Source organism: Seriola lalandi, unplaced genomic scaffold (genome assembly GCF_002814215.2).
Source record: "Seriola lalandi dorsalis isolate HSWRI2012SDOR001 ecotype SW California unplaced genomic scaffold, Sedor1 jcf7180002054927, whole genome shotgun sequence".
In the NCBI taxonomy this organism is placed as follows: domain Eukaryota; kingdom Metazoa; phylum Chordata; class Actinopteri; order Carangiformes; family Carangidae; genus Seriola; species Seriola lalandi.
Window position 1 is genome coordinate 1,259,136 of NW_019525479.1, and position 17,501 is coordinate 1,276,636.

Sequence of the window (17,501 nt, forward strand, 5' to 3'; positions counted from 1 at the left end):
CCCCAGAGGTTTAAACCTTTAACATTTTTAGCTCCATTGTGATCTGAAAATAGTTAAATTATCAGCATATTGTTAATTCTATTCAACGTTTATGTTATATATCATATACTGTGTATGTTATACTGTATATATGCAGTATATTGATAAATCAACACATCCCATTTGTGTTCTGTATGTACAACTTGCGAAGAACTGAACAAGATAAAAGTTGATCATGAAATAATCATGAAAGCAAACATAAAAACTCCCTTCACCCATACACATATACACTTGCTTTCATTAAACAATGTGTCAATAATTACCACAGTGCAACTAATAATTAAAGGCTAATTGTACATTATAATAATGCAAGCTTTAAACAAAAGGCTGAACCAGTATCTTCAGGTTGTTTTGATCCAAATGGATTATTTACTGTTAGAAAATGTTTGTTTAGTTAACTGCAACAGCAGGCAGAGAACATCAATTCCTGTCGAGTGATCAGGTTCCTGAAATCCGTCTGTTCCCAGGACAATCACAGATTTACAACGAGATAAGTAGAGAGCGATGAAATCTAACCCCTCAGTTTCATTTATAATATCATTAGGTTCAGCTGGAATCCCTCTACAGTATCTATCTATCTATCTATCTATCTATCTATCTATCTATCTATCTATCTATCTATCTTCTCGGTTTCACTGACAGTCTTCACACTCTACAATTTCCTGTGTCTCCCTTTGTTGTTTCATCCACCTACGGCCCTCTGCTGTGAGAAATCATATTTATAACTGTGTTAAAAAATTAAACATCACTGCCTCCAGGACACTGAAGTCAAGTACTATAGTGTTTCTTTCTGCAGCCACTTTGAATGATTTGTTGACCAGCGCATACCATCACGGAGGTTAGCTCAAAATATGTGTGTGTGTGTGTGTGTGTGTGTGTGTGTGTGTGTGTGTGCGTACTACAATCCTACTTCCATGCTTGGTGATGTTTCTCATCTTTTAGAATGCAACATATAAATGCATGTATATGGAGTGAATCCAAGGCTGCTATCTAAAGGTATGTTACTTAGTGGATGAGTTTGTGCTCACCCTTTCAATACTAAGTTTGGTTGGTTTCTTAAGGCTAAACTAACACATTTATTTTTCCCACTTTTAGTTTGATTTACGGATTTGATTTGATAGTCTCCACACAATTCCTTGGCTACTACAAATGACAAGATTTGTAGACACATGAAAATTTAACAAAACTTTTATCAAATGGTAAAAATAAAAGGCAGCACCTGATACCAGGACGTGTCATTATCCCACTGCTCAGCATCAGCTCTCCCAAGAAGCAGCAATTGTATCAGTTTTGTTCCTTGGATCGTCACATACCAGCTACTGTACCTTGACTGCACCTTCTGTCTATATAATGCACTCAGTGTGTGCTGTGGATGTAAAACAGCACTGCCAATATGTGTTGCTATTACAATAAGACTTCAACAATGGCAGAAGGGATTATGCAGTCGCAATGCCACACAGGTAACTACCTTCCAGTTGACACTCAGGGAATTCAAACCTCAGAGGCGGAAAATGCCTGCGGCACAGGATGCAAATATAAAAGGTTTTATTTTAGTGCTGCTAGCAAAGCCACAGCACAAACAAGCTTTCATTTATGCTGAACATTTTTCTCTATTTGAACCTCCCCTAACAGTCTCTCTACAGTCTTCAGAAAACTTGACGTCTGGGAAAGGAGTGAGTGAGTATGATTTTTATTTACTGGTAGTTTGTGTTTGGAGAAGACCAGTGCAAAAAAAGTTTTTTACCTCTTTATTTATTCATTCTTATTTATTTATTTGTACAGCCCATTGAGGGAATATTTAAATAATTTATATAAAAACCCACTGGGCTGTAAAAAAACATAATCTTCTTGAACTCCCACAAATTGGACACAAACTCAATTTTTAACATCTTCCTAGAAACATGTTGATGTTGAAATCTGAGACGTTGTTATATCAAAACATAGTCTGAAGGCCACAGCGCCTCGCAGGGTAAATATCGAGCATGTTGTTTGTACCAGGTAGTTTCTCCATCCAGAAGCCTCCAGTCTGGATGTTCCCTGATGAGGAGGCAGAACAGTCCAGTGGACGTATTTATGAGGGTGAAGGAGAAGTACAGGGCTAAGCTAGCTGATGGGGCCGAGCTAATGGACAGCTCTACTCAGCAGTTTCGTGCACCATTCATATACTTGCTGAAGATCACGTTACTCCAAACCTGGTGGCTGTGCATAGAAAAACAAAGACTGTTTCCTACTTCATTAAAGATTACATCCAATTTTGCAGGAATTAAAGAACCAAATTATGCTTTCTGAGGTAAAACTTGTATTTCACAACCTGATACAACTGAACCACCAGGTTATCTAAATCTTATCCTAAAGCCTATCCTGTGCAGGGTCACAAGGGCTGGAGCATACCTGAGCTCCAACCCTGACTTCTAAAAATTACATTAGGCTATTTATTATAAATTTATATGAATCCAGCAACGTGGCGTACAATTTACAGGACTTCAAGATCTCTGTGACATCATGTTTCTTTCAAAACCTGGCCCTGACCTGTGATTAACATTTACTTCTTTATCAACTGTAACCACAGTCTTAGGATGGTTAACGACTTAAAAATGCAGAATTAATGTATAAAGTGAGATTTTAAAAAGGGTTTCCGCTTTGCACTTTCTATATTTAAAGCCATTTGTAAGTTTTGCTACAGCATTGCCAACATAGCCAACGTTAGCATTAACGGCTGTTTACTTACCAGTCTTGTTGTTTTTACACGACAAAAGGTTATAATATGTCCTCTGAGCAGCTTCTTCTTCAGGGCAGACAGTGAGCTAGCTTTTTAGCATGCTAACTTCAGTAGAAGAAAAGCGGTGATACAGATAGAAGCAAAACAAGAGGGTTGTTTCCACTTCTGGACACAGCGCGTGGTGAATAAAGGAATGAAGTTTGATGCTGAACTCACAATTTTTCTTCTTGACTGGTAAGTAAACAGCTGGTGATGCTAATGTCAGGTACGTAGCAATATCAAAACTTACAAATAGCTCCTTTAAAAAAAGGCAGTTAATGCTAGTCTGGTTCCGTCATCATGTTTTATTTTGTAGAACCATAGAGCCAAAGTGAACACATAAAAAATTGTAGTGTCTATGTTAATCAGGAGGAAATCTGCATGTACCCTGAGACTGCAGAGTTATAGTCTTTCTCTCTCTTTCTCTCTCCCTCGAGCATGATTTGATCTGATTTGATCAGTTTGAAATATTTCCCACAGACCCTACAGGCAATTAAACACACCATACTGATGATGGGATTTGAGACAAATACAAAACGAGCGATTCTGAGAGAAAGCTGACATTTTGGGATATTGGAGGACGTCTCATATCAGTGAATACTCGGCAGGCTCCATGTAATTCTCCATGTAATAAATCACTTTAAAGAAGCGAGTTTTATGGACATGCTTTCCTTTAATGACTCTGAGGGAGTTTCTGTTTCCTCTTAATCCTCTGACTGATGTTGAAAGTGAAAGCTTCAGGCTCTTCAGTCTGCTTATCACACCACAGAAACTCAGCTGATGTCAAATCACCATGTGAGCTAAATTAATATGTGCAAAGTCCTTTTGTTTCTTTGTCTTATTTCTATCCATGTTCTTTGTTTTTTCAGTATTGCTTATATAATTTTTTTCCATTTCCATTGTGCTTTCTTTAAAATTTTATTTCAGAGTTTATTTACGCCAAGACTTAATTCTTTTAAGCTGTTCTCCTTCAATCTTTTAACACTTTTTTTAGGCTTTTTGTTTTTTTTTGTTTAAAGCCTCAGATATTTTGAGTTTTCTTTCAAGCTTTCTTTTGAGATTACGTTTTTTAGAGGTTTATATCCCTCTTTATTTCTTTAAAGCTACTGCGCTGTCTGCCAGACTCTCATTCATGCAATCATTTCCAGCTTTAAAAAAAAGTGAGATTTCAGTGTCTTTTTTGATTATAAAGCAGGTCTAGGTTTTATATTAATACTGTGACAGTATCAAAAAACTTAGTCACCACAGAAATGTACACAGACTGCATTCAGAAACCGAGCCTTAAAAATAGCCATGAGGACTTCTGTAACTTTGTGATGTCACAACAAAGTCACTGCTCTCAGCCATTCCCCAAGCCCCGCCCACCTGCATCCACCATCCAACTTTGTAGGATGGTGTTTACCTTTAAAGAAGGAAAAAAAGGGAGCAAAGCAAAAATGAATATAGAAAAATGAGAGACGGTAAAACGTGCAAAACAGTTAACAAAAAGCAAGCTATTAAAAAGCATGAATAAAATATTAGATTATATGGTTTATTAAATGGTTTATTTAAAATATTAATCTCAAATTAATAGAAAGAAAATCTTACATGAGTTTACTGTATGTCTCTATACTCCCTGTAAATTTCAGTTGATCATCCTGAAGGTGTCTGATTCTCTTTTCACTGAACTTATCAGATCTGTATGAACGATACTTCCTCCAGAGTCATAGGAATATATTCTTCCCATGGAAGAAATACAACACTGAGATATGATGTGAACTGGGCTAAAATGATCTTGGTTTTTGGGGTTTTTACTATATTAAGGATGATCAATGACAAACTATTTCAAGACAGTTTTTCTTTCCTTTGAAATCACATTCATATAAGAATTTCTTGCTAGCATCGTGGGAGCTCAGCTGACTCTGAATGTACCATGGAGGCACAAAGTTCCCACACATGAGCTTCATTGTCCGACTTCCATCTTTTCTGTCACTCTCCACTGAAAATTAACAAGCATTTTGAGATGTAAAAATCGTTATTTAAAAAAAATCAGCGGTGGACTGGTACAGATGTTTTAAAAGTCCCTCTGTAGCTCGGAGTCTGTCTGCATTCACCAAAGTGTATCGCAGCAGCAGCACTGATCTGAGACCTCTAATTAGCTCCCTGTGCTCTCAAACTCATAATGACCCTCATTTGTCAGGAATTGTGCAGCATGTGAGTGATACAGGGATACACAGAGTACGCACACAGAATGTGAGTTAAGGTGAAGCAGCAGGAAGAGAACTGAGACTCTTGGGGATAGTTTGTCTGGCGCACAGTGATTTTACACTCACTGCATGCTAGTCAAACTTTCATTAAAATGTGATGTCAAAAACAGAATGGGTGTGATTGGGGAGCCTGATGTTTAAAATCATTTGCCATGAGGGGGCACTCAATGCTGCCGTTCACCACATTTGGTTTTAAATATAAAAACAAATGCTGGCTGGAATTTGAAAAAGCCTCAAATAAATCTGATGAAATATATAACATTAATGTTTAAATTTTCAATGAGAACAGCTTTAAAAAATGCACCATTCTTACTATTCAACAAATACATCGCTCCTTGAGGCTGTAAGCAGCATAGTAGTTTAACCTTAGATGTATTTGTTGAATGCAAACAAAACAATAACATGATATTATATATCATATTATATATATATATATAATATTTGTTTAGTTGTTTTTGAATGAGGACAGAAAATCCCCAAATTATGTTTCAGATTTTCAGAAAAAGGTACAAAATTCATTATCTGGCAGAACAAGGTGGAAATAAGTAATAATAATAATTATTAATAATTGACTGTGTAGGTCTGGTTAATATACTGAATGTTTTGGGCAGTATAGAGCTACCATGGTGTCAGAACTTTGCAGCTGATATGAAAAGCTCAAGTTCAGTCAGAAAGCATTAAATTTCTGTCCTCTGTTCACAACCATACAAAGCCTGGCAGGTAACATGGGTAATTGTTTTTTTATGAATAGTGCACATGTATCATGAGGTAACAATTACAGGCCATTTTGTTAATATTGCTGTGCAAAAAATTAATAAATTAAGCAAAAATATTTTTTGGGTAATTTCATTGATTTTACAAGGAGTTTGAACCACGAAAGTACAATATCAACTCAGGCTTTCCCTGCAGTTTTAACTAATTTTGTGGCCCTGTGTTGAAGAGGGGCCCTGTGCTTGCATGGTACATATTCCTGATTAAGTGGTGTACACTGGAATTACCACAATAGGGGCCCAACAGCAATTTTTTGCAGAGGGGCCCCTAACAAACCATCCATAAACCAATCCAGCCATATCATGAGATGGAGCTCAGAGCCCAGAGAAGTTTCTTGTAGGAGCTGTCAGAACTGTTGCCCTGGTAACAACAGTATCTGTATGTATTGTACATACTTTATTTTGGTAATGTTTTTTTTCATTTCACCAATCCTTCTGGTTGTATAGCTATTCATTTTGTAACATGAATATAAACTGTAAGGATCCTGAAATACATTTAAATCTTTGCTTGAGTGGACCAGCTGGGAACTGAAGCCCTGACCCGGGCAGTGATCCTTTCTTGCTCCATCCATGAGCAATGAAGATATTCCAAAACTGCTACAAACTTCTATATTTTACTTTCACGGCTGTTGGGGCTTAATGAGAAACTTTGCATGGTAAGAACGTAGCAGAGAGAGTTTTCTTTTTGCAGAACCTCGACTGTGTTTTTCTAAACTGTGCCAGAGTCGGAGCCGTGATGATCTGGGATCTCTAATTAGCTCCCCTTAGTCTCCAACTCATAATGGGCATCATTTATCAAAAAAAATATCCAGACAAATCTGTGTATCGCTAATATATGTCGTGAAACAAAAACCAAAACACTTCCAGCTTTGACTTACACAGCAATGAGCCATTAAAAACCATCTGGGAGTGTGATACCTGTCTTAGTCTCTCTTGATCAGACTGTTTAAATGCCTGAATTATGTGGGTGTGGATTTTATCAGTAGCTGCTGTCCAAGGACAAGCTTGCTTGTATAAATTTAAAGCAACTCACTGAACTATCTTTAAAATAGCAGGTTAGTTCAGGCTTACTCCTGATTCTGGGGCCATAAGTGTAACATCTGAACACAGAGATGAGGAGTCAGTGGAAAAAGTCTATACTTGCCAAAGGGTTCAGTACAAAGGAAAACAGTCAATGGATCAGGCAAATAAATCCGATAAGGAATGGGCTAAAGCTAGGGTGGGTGTCAGGAAAAGTTGAAGTCCAAGCAACTTTATGGTAACAAATTACGATGTGGTTTGGTGGCAACCAATCGGAATAGCACCGCTCTTCTCTAGAGAACACAAACTTTGGTTCTCATCAAACATTTGTTCTCAATTCTGCTCAATTCTCAAAAATTTGGAAGAATATAACTCCCACAGGCCTAAGGGGGTTTTAAAAGATTTCATTTGGTTAACTTTTTGCCTTGTGGTTTGTAACACAAACATATAGGTTGACTGTTTGCTTTGCAGGCCCTTTAAATACAGTTAGCAAGACCAAGCATCCCGAATAAACCTGCCAGTATGTCATCTACATCAGAGCTCATATGAACTTCAACAGTGTCCTTCGTTTGGCAGCCAGAGCAAATTATTTGACGTGACCATACTTAACTCATTAATTAATAATGTTGTAAGAAAGAAAGAAAGCAAAATACAAACGTTTTCATAAGATTGGAAAGGATTTTTAGAGTCAGGAAGTTTCTGTAACAGGGGCTCTTGTCTCCATTTCAAGGCCTATATGGGTTCGTCATGCAGCATCACCCATCAGCGAAATCATGTTAGTCTCCACATCAGGGCCAGACAGAGCCAGACCCCAAAAAAACAACTGCAGATGTGATTGCTGCTGAGGTGGTTTGTGAGCAGAGCAATAGCTTCAGATTAACAAACTGGGCTTTATATCTTGTTCCACAGACATTTTGGATTGACCCCGGCTCAGATAAGCCTCACTCGGCCCCGATGTGGAAACACGGTGGCTGATTAGTTTATTGAGGGCAGTGAAGCGCAGAGCCGTAATTCACCAAAGAGTTTTATTGCTTATTCTGCTCAGAGTTTATGGGATCTTTTCAATTAGTACGGTCACTGCTGCAAACAGACCAGTTGCTCTGTATCTTGTCAGCTTTATGCATCACTGCCTCGTTACAATCAGACAAATGCACTTTAAAGGCCCTGCTGCTAAAACTAAGAGAGCTGCCGGTCCGAGACCAGCCAAAAAAAGGAGAAAATACTGAGTAATTAATCCCCCTCTTTAACAAATGATGCTGATGAACTCTTAAAGGTGACATCTGGTAATACTCTATTCTTTTCTTATTGCCAGAAAGACCAAATAAAGTCCTCATAACAAGTACTGTCTGTGTATTCAAACCCTAACACATCTTATTCCACACACACCTTCTTGGTGCCAAAAATACTCCGACTGTGTAATAATCCTCCAGTGAAAATTGTGCCCAACAAATGCACTATTTCCTCCTGTTTGAGTAAAGTTTGCTAAAACTAAAGTGTCCATTTCAAAACGCGAGTAGCTCATTTTTAAAGATTTACATCTTCAGTATGAATCATTTGGCTTGATGTCGAGTGCCGCAGGTAAGGTAAGGAAGTCACAAAGTATGTCATGATTAAGTGATGCTTTGTTGGTTTTGGTATTAAGTATACTGTAGGTCAGTGGTTCTCAAACTTTTTCAAATCAAGGACCCCTAAACTGACGACCACAAACCGCCATTTGCTTAAACCAACACAAATTAGACCACAGACCGTCATTTTCTTTTAGATTTTAGATTTTGATCACAGGAAGTGTTTAAACCAACAACCAAAATATCCATTCACTCTGTCACTGTGTTACTTATGGATGGAATAAAATAAATTATTCCCCTTTAAGCTGGGGACCCCCAGGAACCCCCACATGGACTCCTGTGGATCCCTGGACACCAGCTTCAGAACCACTGCGATCGATGACTGGACAATCAATACACACCTACACTGTCTTTCTCAACTCAAATTTTATGATAAAGGCCAAATCCTTCTGAGCATTTTGCAATGACGTAATTCATTTTTAGCACTTTTGAAATACTGTAGGCTACTCTTGGTACACATGATGTCATCAGAAACCAGGACAAATGTTATTTGCATGACAACATATGGTTGTGAGGACACCTATGAATTATGTGCTCACTATCTCTTCCTGTGTTCTTCACACTGAACATGCAGACAACAGGTTCTTTCTCTGATGAAAGAAAATCAGCCTTTTATATCTATAACTCTGCTGAGCATATGCAGTGAGAGAAGAACCCCAACAGAAAAAACAGTGGCATTACCATTTAACCTTTCTGTTCCAGTGAGACAGCAGACTGTGGTTTTACTGAAGTGCTCATATGAATTTATACATCTGTCTGAATGTGAAGCAGGACAAAACTCTTGGCAAATAAAACTGAAAGAATATCACTGTGAGCTACTTCCTTAAAGACTTTCTGAAAGCATTTCCTCAGAATGTCTCGGGGTTATGATTCTGAGTTAATGCACATATACACATTTGAACATATATTTGACTGGAAGCACACATTGTGCAGAACCAGCACAGAGGGGACGGGATGCAAAGCGTTCATCGGTTTACAGCATTCACAGTGAAATGATGAGTCCCCCCCTCAGTGACGGTGCCAAGCGAGAAACTGATACTCAGCACCAGCTGCATATAAAACCACTATAAGATGAGTTTAACAACAGTCCTGTTATGTGCAGCAGAGTGCAGCTACTGCAGGGACATAATGTAACTGGAATACGTTTAATGATAGGATTTAAAAAATAAAAGCCCTGCAGGTCACAGTTGTTTGATTTTTCTGTCTGCACGCTGAATGTCCTGGAAACATTGCGCTGGTGTCATGGTGTTAAAAGCGCTGTTAGTAATGATGCCTCACAATTAATTGGCTGATGATGAGGCTAGTTATGATGTAATCTCTCTCACTCTCTCTCTCCTGCACACAGCCAGCCCCCTCCCTTTCTCTCTCTCTCCCTCTCTCTCCCGTTTCCCCACCTCTTTCTCTGTCTTTCTCTCCTATCCTAACCAACATGGCCGCTAAGTCGGATGGAGCAGCGGTGTCTGTGGAAGATGACAACACGCCCAAGAGCCTCTCGGAGCCGGGGAACCCCGCCGCCCGGCCCCGCTGCACCGCCGCCGGCGGGAAACCCTACACCCTGCTGGACTGCTGCTGGGTGCTCTGCGCCCTGCTCGTCTTTTTCTCCGACGGCGCGACCGACCTGTGGCTGGCCGCCGACTACTACCTGAGAGGCGACTACTGGTGGTTCGGCTTGACTCTCGTCTTCGTCGTGGTGCCCTCCGCTGTCGTCCAGGTATTGAGTTTCAGGTGGTTCGTGTATGACTACTCGGATCTGAGCGGCGGGGACGGAGAGGCGAGTGGCAGCGGGACCGGCGCGGGAGCGGCAGGCGCGGCAGCCGGAGCAGCCAAGGCGGGCGACAACACTTTAAGCACCAAGGACAGCGACCAGCGAGGTGGGAGCGCGGCGGCGGGGAACGCTGCGAATGTTACCCCGATTTACACGTCCTCTGCCCCGCCTGCGACGGCAGTGAGAGTCGCCCCCCCCCAGAGATGCTGCACCGTCTGCATGTGGGTCTTTCAAACCGTGCTTCACGTCCTGCAGCTGGGGCAAGTCTGGAGGTAAGACCGCTGGGGTGGTGTGGGGAACAAGAGGGGTGTGCTTGCGTGCATGAGCGCGTGTGTGCATACCTGCTGGTGTGTATTTAATAGCCTATTTGCGCGTTGCACACGTGAGCATTGCATTCCCAGCGCGTGTGTGTAGGTGCTCCCTACATGTATCTGTGTGTGCGTGCGTCTGTGTCCGTTCATGTGCATGTTCGTGTGCACTTATCCCCCCTCCGAAATACTGCCTTTCCTCCACATTGACTGGTGACAGAAATGTGCAGAAATCCACCAGGGAAGAGAGAGGCTCTTTGCCAAAAAGCTGAATTTGTAGCATTCACTCTATCACACAGCAGTTGTAACAGTAATAGTAAAAATATGAATTACTCACCCAGGAGCCTTTTTATTCATCTGCCCCTCTTGTCCTGGCTGTGACAGGATCTGGACGGGTGCATATAGTCACCGAGCTCCAACATGCAGTTTCTTTCCCTGATGCCTCTGTCATGGTCCTGATATGTTGACAGGAATATTATCAAAGCTGTGTGGGTCAGACCCCGCTGCTTCTCTCCTCTGGCTGCTTGTCATGTTAGTGATCTTGAAACTGAGTCTTTTTTTTCCCCCCTCCACACTCTAGTCTAGTTTTGGTTGAGCTCAGCGAGACGGATAAAATGTAAAACGAGAGGATGCACTGGCAAAATCTTCCATCCATAACACATCCAAGCTAATGTCCTATCCCGTGCTTTGAACTGTGTGTAGATGTGAGGCATGCTTTGATTAAAATTCCTCCAGAACCACACTCACTCCATGTGCGACGACGTGTTGACTTGAATATGAAAGTTTCACAGCAGCAGTTCAAGTCTCCGGAATTTAATCATTTTTCAGACATTGTGAAGCATGATTAACGTCTTGATTCTTCACGTTCGCACATCATCAAGTTGGCAGTTCATCACAAATGAGACACAGCATCTATTTGATGAAACCACAGTCTACATACATCTCAATCAAAATCATGAGAGAAGTTCTCTAACAAGCATTTAAATAGAATGACAGAAAGGAAATACAAATTTAGATGTAATCATAAGGTACAAGTAATGCAGCACCACGGTTGTTGTATGGTTGTATTACAGTTGTAGTACAGTCCACTGAAGCTTTGTCTGAGAAAAGCTCAAATGTGAGCATTCAAGACTGATACAAGACTCAAGTGGTGTGTTCAAGTACAATTTTCTGGTGCTTTTACTTGAGTCTTTCCATTTTCTGCTACTTTCTACTTCTACTCCACGACATGTCAGATGTTCATATTGTTCTTTTTACTCAACTATATTTATTTGTCAGCTACAGTTCCTGGTTACTTTTCACAATAAGGTTTGGCACTAAAAATCACATAAAATATATCACATTGTTCAAGATGAAATCAGTACCCCCCCCCCCTTCTCTTGTTTGTCTATGAGTTGTTAGCAGTTCCACCATTAAGACAGATGCTTCTTTCATTTAAACGGTTGTTCCAGGCCCAATGAGGCAAAACCCTCCTACAATTCACAAAAAACAGCAAAGAGCTGAGAAAAGTCCAAAAAATGAATGCACATTTTTCTTCTTTCCAACCCCATTAATCATCATATAACCCCTCAGATTTATCTTGTGACCCTTTGGAGGGGCTCGACCTGTGTTTAAAACTAGCTCCACTAAAACCAGGTACAACAGTAAAAATGCTAAAGTAGTTACACATTGATGCAGAAAGAGTGCTTCTGTATTTTAGTAGGATTGTAAATGCAGGATGAGTATTTCTTCCACCATTGCTTGGTAGCGATGAGATTATTATGTTTTTCAGCACATTTCTGCTCATAACTGCATGTACCAAATAAGGATTTTTACATTAATGATGCATAAGCATTAAGCATAAGCATTACCTACATTTATTAAAGAATTTAAGTGAATTGACCGACAACAGATCAGACTGTCTGGTGATGCTCGGCAGGAAAACCAAAACAACCAACCAAAAAAATGGAAAAGAAAAAAGCAAGATGAATTCAATCAAGACCAAAGACTGATATAGAGTTAGCAGTGGCTGAAACAAGCCAGAGTCACAACACCCTTGAGATCAAGACAAGTCTGAGATAACAGAAAAAAATGCAGCAAAGTCAGACTCAAGCCTGAGACCGAGACTTGAGCACCAATAATGTGGAAGCATTACAAACAGCAGTGTAACGTTCTGTGGTAACAGAGGAAACCTTTCAAAACACACACTCAGAAAACAGTGTCAAATTCATGTTCTGCCCTGCCGTGCCTGACAGAAAAGTCTCTCAGATGTGATGTAATAAAAAAAAAAAAAATGTATTGAATATGATATTTTCTAGTGCCAGTAAGGCTGCCAGTTCAGCAAGAAGCCCTTTTCTTTCCCTGCTACTCGTGTTAATGTTGGAAGTCCTGTAAGTCATTTAAACTTTTAGAAAAACGGAGCAAAGTTTTAACCATCTGATAAAAATGTAGACTGCGAGCTGCCTGTACCTTTGAACTTAGCTATTTGCTGTTTCAACCTGGTTTAGCAGCAAGGTCAAAAGACACTTTTGACTGTCCCGCTGAAGTGTCTTTGAGCAAGGCACCTCAAGCTGACCTCTCTGTCAAGGTGGAAGAAGACAGGAAATGACTGCGAATTAAATAAAGATTCATATTACATCAACTAATTCTGAAATAGAGCATGTGGGAATTCACACATGAGTATAATTACATGCAGACTCAGTAATGAACTGCATTAATGAACAACAATAAGATGCTGAGAGCTGAAGAATGAGAATGAGTTGGTTTTAATGTGATAGTTGCTGCCGGGAGACTTGGACAGGTCTCAGTGTGACTCAGATTTGACTCATCTGCAGCTGAGAATTCCCGGTTCACATTTTTTTTCTCTCCCATGTGGATTCAGATCTGATCCTCTAATATTTGTGAATAGCATGAAAAGAAAAAAAAAAGTCTTGTTTTCTTCAGTCACATCTGAACCATATGATTTGCCCTGAAGAGTGAAACCTACATGTGTCGTACGTTGCACTGCTCAAAGCCAGAAAATTTTCAGCTTGTGTCTCGTGTCAATCACCTGACGAAGTTTGACATCGTTTTGCATGGTAGCGGTTTAGCGGAGCCAGCGTGTGGAGGAGATGATGAGACACAAGAACAGCGGAAAGAAAAACGTGAACTACACTGGCATGAGGGGACATGCCTAAAATCAATTAAATCACACCTGCTCATAGCTGCGTTGGGTTGGAGTAATTGTCTTTTGTAAAAGACTGAAACTTATAGAAGATATAAAATTAGCAATTTTGCTCCTGCAGGCAAGTTCATGTGTTTGTTTAAATAATCACTGTTATCTGTTAGTAAAGCAAAGGTTGCAAAGGTGGAAGTACTGTGACATTTTTATGGCACCAGAAAAAGTCTTACAGAGGAGGTCGGGTAGGTGGTTGTGTATATTTATAAATATACAGTGCATTCAGAAAGTATTCAGACACTTTCACTTTTTTCAGCCTTTCAATACCCCATAATAACAAAGCCAAAACAGAATTTTAGAATTTTTTTGCAAATTTATTAAATAGGATAAACTGAAATATCACATTGAAAAAAGTATTCAGACCCTTTACTCATCACTTAGTTGAAGCACCTTTGGCAGCGATTACAGAGTCGAGTTTTTTTTGGATATGACATTGCATACTTGGATTTGGGGATATTCTGCCACTCTTCTCTGCCAATCCTCTCAAGGTCTGTCAGGTTGGATGGGGGCCGTCAGGGGACAGCCATTTTCAGGTCTCTCCACAGATGTTCATTGGATTCAAGTCAGGGCTCTGTTGCCAAGCCATTCCTGTGTTGTCTTGGCTGTGTGTTTAGGGTCATCATCTTTTTTGGATGGTGAACCTTCGGCCCAGTCTGAGGTCCTGAGCACTGTGGAACCAATATTTCATCAAGGATATCTCTGTGCTTTTGCTCTGTCCAGCCTTCCAGTCGTCATCCCAAAGTAGCATGATGCTACTTTGGGATGGTGTTGGGGAGGCGGTGAGGGGCGTCTGGTTTCGTCCATGTCATGAGGCCTAGAACTGAGGCCAAACAGTTCCATCTTGGTTTCATCAGACCAGAGAATCTTGTTTCTCTGTCTGAGAATCCTTTAGCTGCTTTCATGTGCAGAAGTGCACCATCAGGAGGGGCAAACAAGGCAAATGTTTAGGGCCCCAAGGGGAAAAGGGGCCCCCGATCGTGGCCCCTCATATAGGTACATTTTGCAGTAACTATAAACCTCCTTAAACCTCCCATAAAGACACAATACAGTGTACTGCTGCTACCCCAAACCTCCCTAAGTGGGGTCCCTGATGATGTGTGCTGTAGCTAGCATTTATTGATTGTCTGCATGTGAGGCATTTATAGCATATCTGTAAATTGTAGCGTCTGCCAATAGTCTACATGTGGGGGATGGGTTGGGCTTTCGGGTGGTCTTTGATGGGATTCTTTACCTGGGGCCCCCCAAGTCTAGGATCGCCACTGTGCATGTGTGTTTTATGTCCGGCCACTCTGCCATGAAGCCCAGATCTCAGAGTGCTGCAGTGAGGGTTTGTCCTTCTTGAAGTTACTCCATCTCCACACAGGATCTCTGGAGCTCAGCCACAGTGACCAGGTTCTTGGTCACCTCTGTTACCAAGGCCCTTCTCCCTCGATCGCTCAGTTGTGTGCCTATTCAAATCATGTCCAATCAATTGAATTTACCGCAAGCTGACTTCAATCACTGTTGTAGACACATCTCAAAGATTGCATCAGCAAACAGCCGCTGAGCCCTTATTTTTTTTTTGGTATTCAAATCACCGGATTAAGGGAAAAATCCCTATTTTTGCTGACTTTTATCTTTCTCTGTCTTTATCTTACATTTCTCTGTCAGTCATTAAAGGATAAATCCATGTAAATGAGTGTAAATACTGAGAGAAGCAAGAACATAGTGGAGATTACAGTCTGTTTTACATGTTTTGGGTTTTTTTTACTTCCAAGGTATTTTCAGCATCAGTGTGAGAAGCAGGAGATTCTTTATTGAACTCAAACATCAGGTTTAGGTCAATCCCTCATTTTCCCAAGATGTTCAACAACCATGTGTGAAAAATCCCTATGAATAGAGACACACACAGACGAGTATTCACAGCTGCAGGAGCGGGACGGGTCCCAGAATGCATTGCAGTGTGAAGACAGGTTAAGATTTTAATCAAGGTCAACTCACCTTTTCTCGACTGGAGACTCTCGCTCTGCTGTTGTATCATTTTTTCCATCTACATTTAAAATCCACAGCTGAAAAGCAGCAAGGTGACATTTCTTTACCCTGGGGGTTGTTGAAAGGCATTCTGGGGATTGTAGGAAATCCCTGACTGAAGCTGAAGCAGATAAATCACTTTTTTGGAGAACATGGGTTAACACAAGTGTTTTTTTTTTTTTCTGAAGATAAACAGCATGTTAGAGGATTAATTGATGTTTTATTTTAAAGAGATGAACTGACTACAAGTTGTTTAAAGTGATAGATATTGGAATTCGTGTCAGTCACAACAAGCCCATATCAGTTGACCCCTAATGGAGTGACTTCTGAGGAATGTTCAGCCATGCTGGCCGGTGTTGCTCTAGGGATGGGAATGTCAGTCTGCTTGTTGAGTCCACCACTTTTGGTCAGACTGAAAAAATCTCAAAAGCTACTGGATGCATTGTCAAGAAATTTCATGGACTCAACACATTCACTCCCCCCTCAGGATGAAATAATTAATTTTTCAAGAGCTATCATTTTATTTTTAAGACCAGATTCCTGCTAATCTAATGACATTTCCATTAGCATCAGCTGTACATTGTGCTCAGTGCTAATTAGGAAGTGTTAGCCTGCTAACACGCTATGGCTCTGTTTGGAACCGCCTGCTAAAAGGTACTGCCTATTACATACTCAGTGAGTATGTACTGCACACACCGCCATTACCAACCTGACTGTTCACACTGAAGTATACAAGCAGTATACCAGAATGCATTTTGCACCAACTGCCATTAACAGCGAGTAATATTTTTGCTCATAGAACTGTTAATATGTCACTTTATCAAGTTTGAATATTTTTTGTATGTAACCATGGAGATGTTGAGTATGGGGTCAGGTTATCTAACTAACGCTTGTTTATAAATCTGCTGCAAGGTTTTCTGAGATTTCGGGAGAGCTGCTGGTCGACATTGTGCAGTCTGAAGAGACGCAATGCATTCTGGGGCAGTTGAATATGTCCAATAAGCTCACAGTGCATATTCAGAAATTCTTGCTAATGTAGTGTACGTCGGGGCATTTCTCTTGCATGTTTGCATTGTCGTTGCGAGCGTGTAAGCATCCTCAATTAGCATTTAGCTCAGCTGTTTTTGTAAGTACTGCAACCTCCACAGAGGTGCTAGCATGGCAGCAGACTGTGCAAACATCCTATCATCTTCTGACATCATGTTTTTTTTTTTTGTTTGGATTATAGTTTGACTCTTTTTCAGTCATTTAAGTCGCATTTTTTGCTCTTATTTATCACCACATTTGCTAAGCTTTGTGTGTTTTTTCTTTTCTAAAAGAGGAAATCAAACTTTGTTCTTCCTGTTTTTAAATCTATGAAGGAATGTCTTCACCCTCACTGACATACAGACAGCCTGACATGGAGGCAGATTCATGGGCAGGCGGACAGGCAGGTGGAGAGACCAACAAAGCATCAATGGTCAGCCAGCGTTGCAGTTTTTAGGACAATCCAATTGGTTCCTGCCCGTGCCAGACCAGATCAATCAATCCCGGAGAGAAGTAATTGAATTGGTTCCAAATGGTCACTCAGCTCAGGTGGTCTGACTGTTAGCTGTGCCCGTCAGGACACGGCTAATAATCAGCCCGAGTGGCTAACTGGCAGCCTCAATGTAGCTCAATACGCTGAATCATTCAAAACTGTGTGTGAGTGTGTGTGTGTGTGTGTGTGTGTGTGTGTGTGTGTGTGAGAGGGAGAGAGAGAGTGTGTGTTCAAGGAGGGGTCAC

The 17,501-nt window shown here is 40.6% G+C and overlaps 1 protein-coding gene across 1 annotated transcript in view; it reads left to right on the forward strand.

Annotated features, from left to right (window-relative positions):
• Positions 1-9,887: 9,887 nt before the first annotated feature.
• The window catches only part of LOC111644257 (XK-related protein 7-like), a 66,875-nt gene continuing 59,261 nt past the window's right edge, over positions 9,888-17,501 (forward strand). Inside the window, exon 1 of the mRNA XM_023393059.1 lies at positions 9,888-10,495. Coding sequence (XP_023248827.1) covers positions 9,888-10,495 — 608 coding nt within the window. The remainder of the gene's footprint in view (positions 10,496-17,501) is intronic.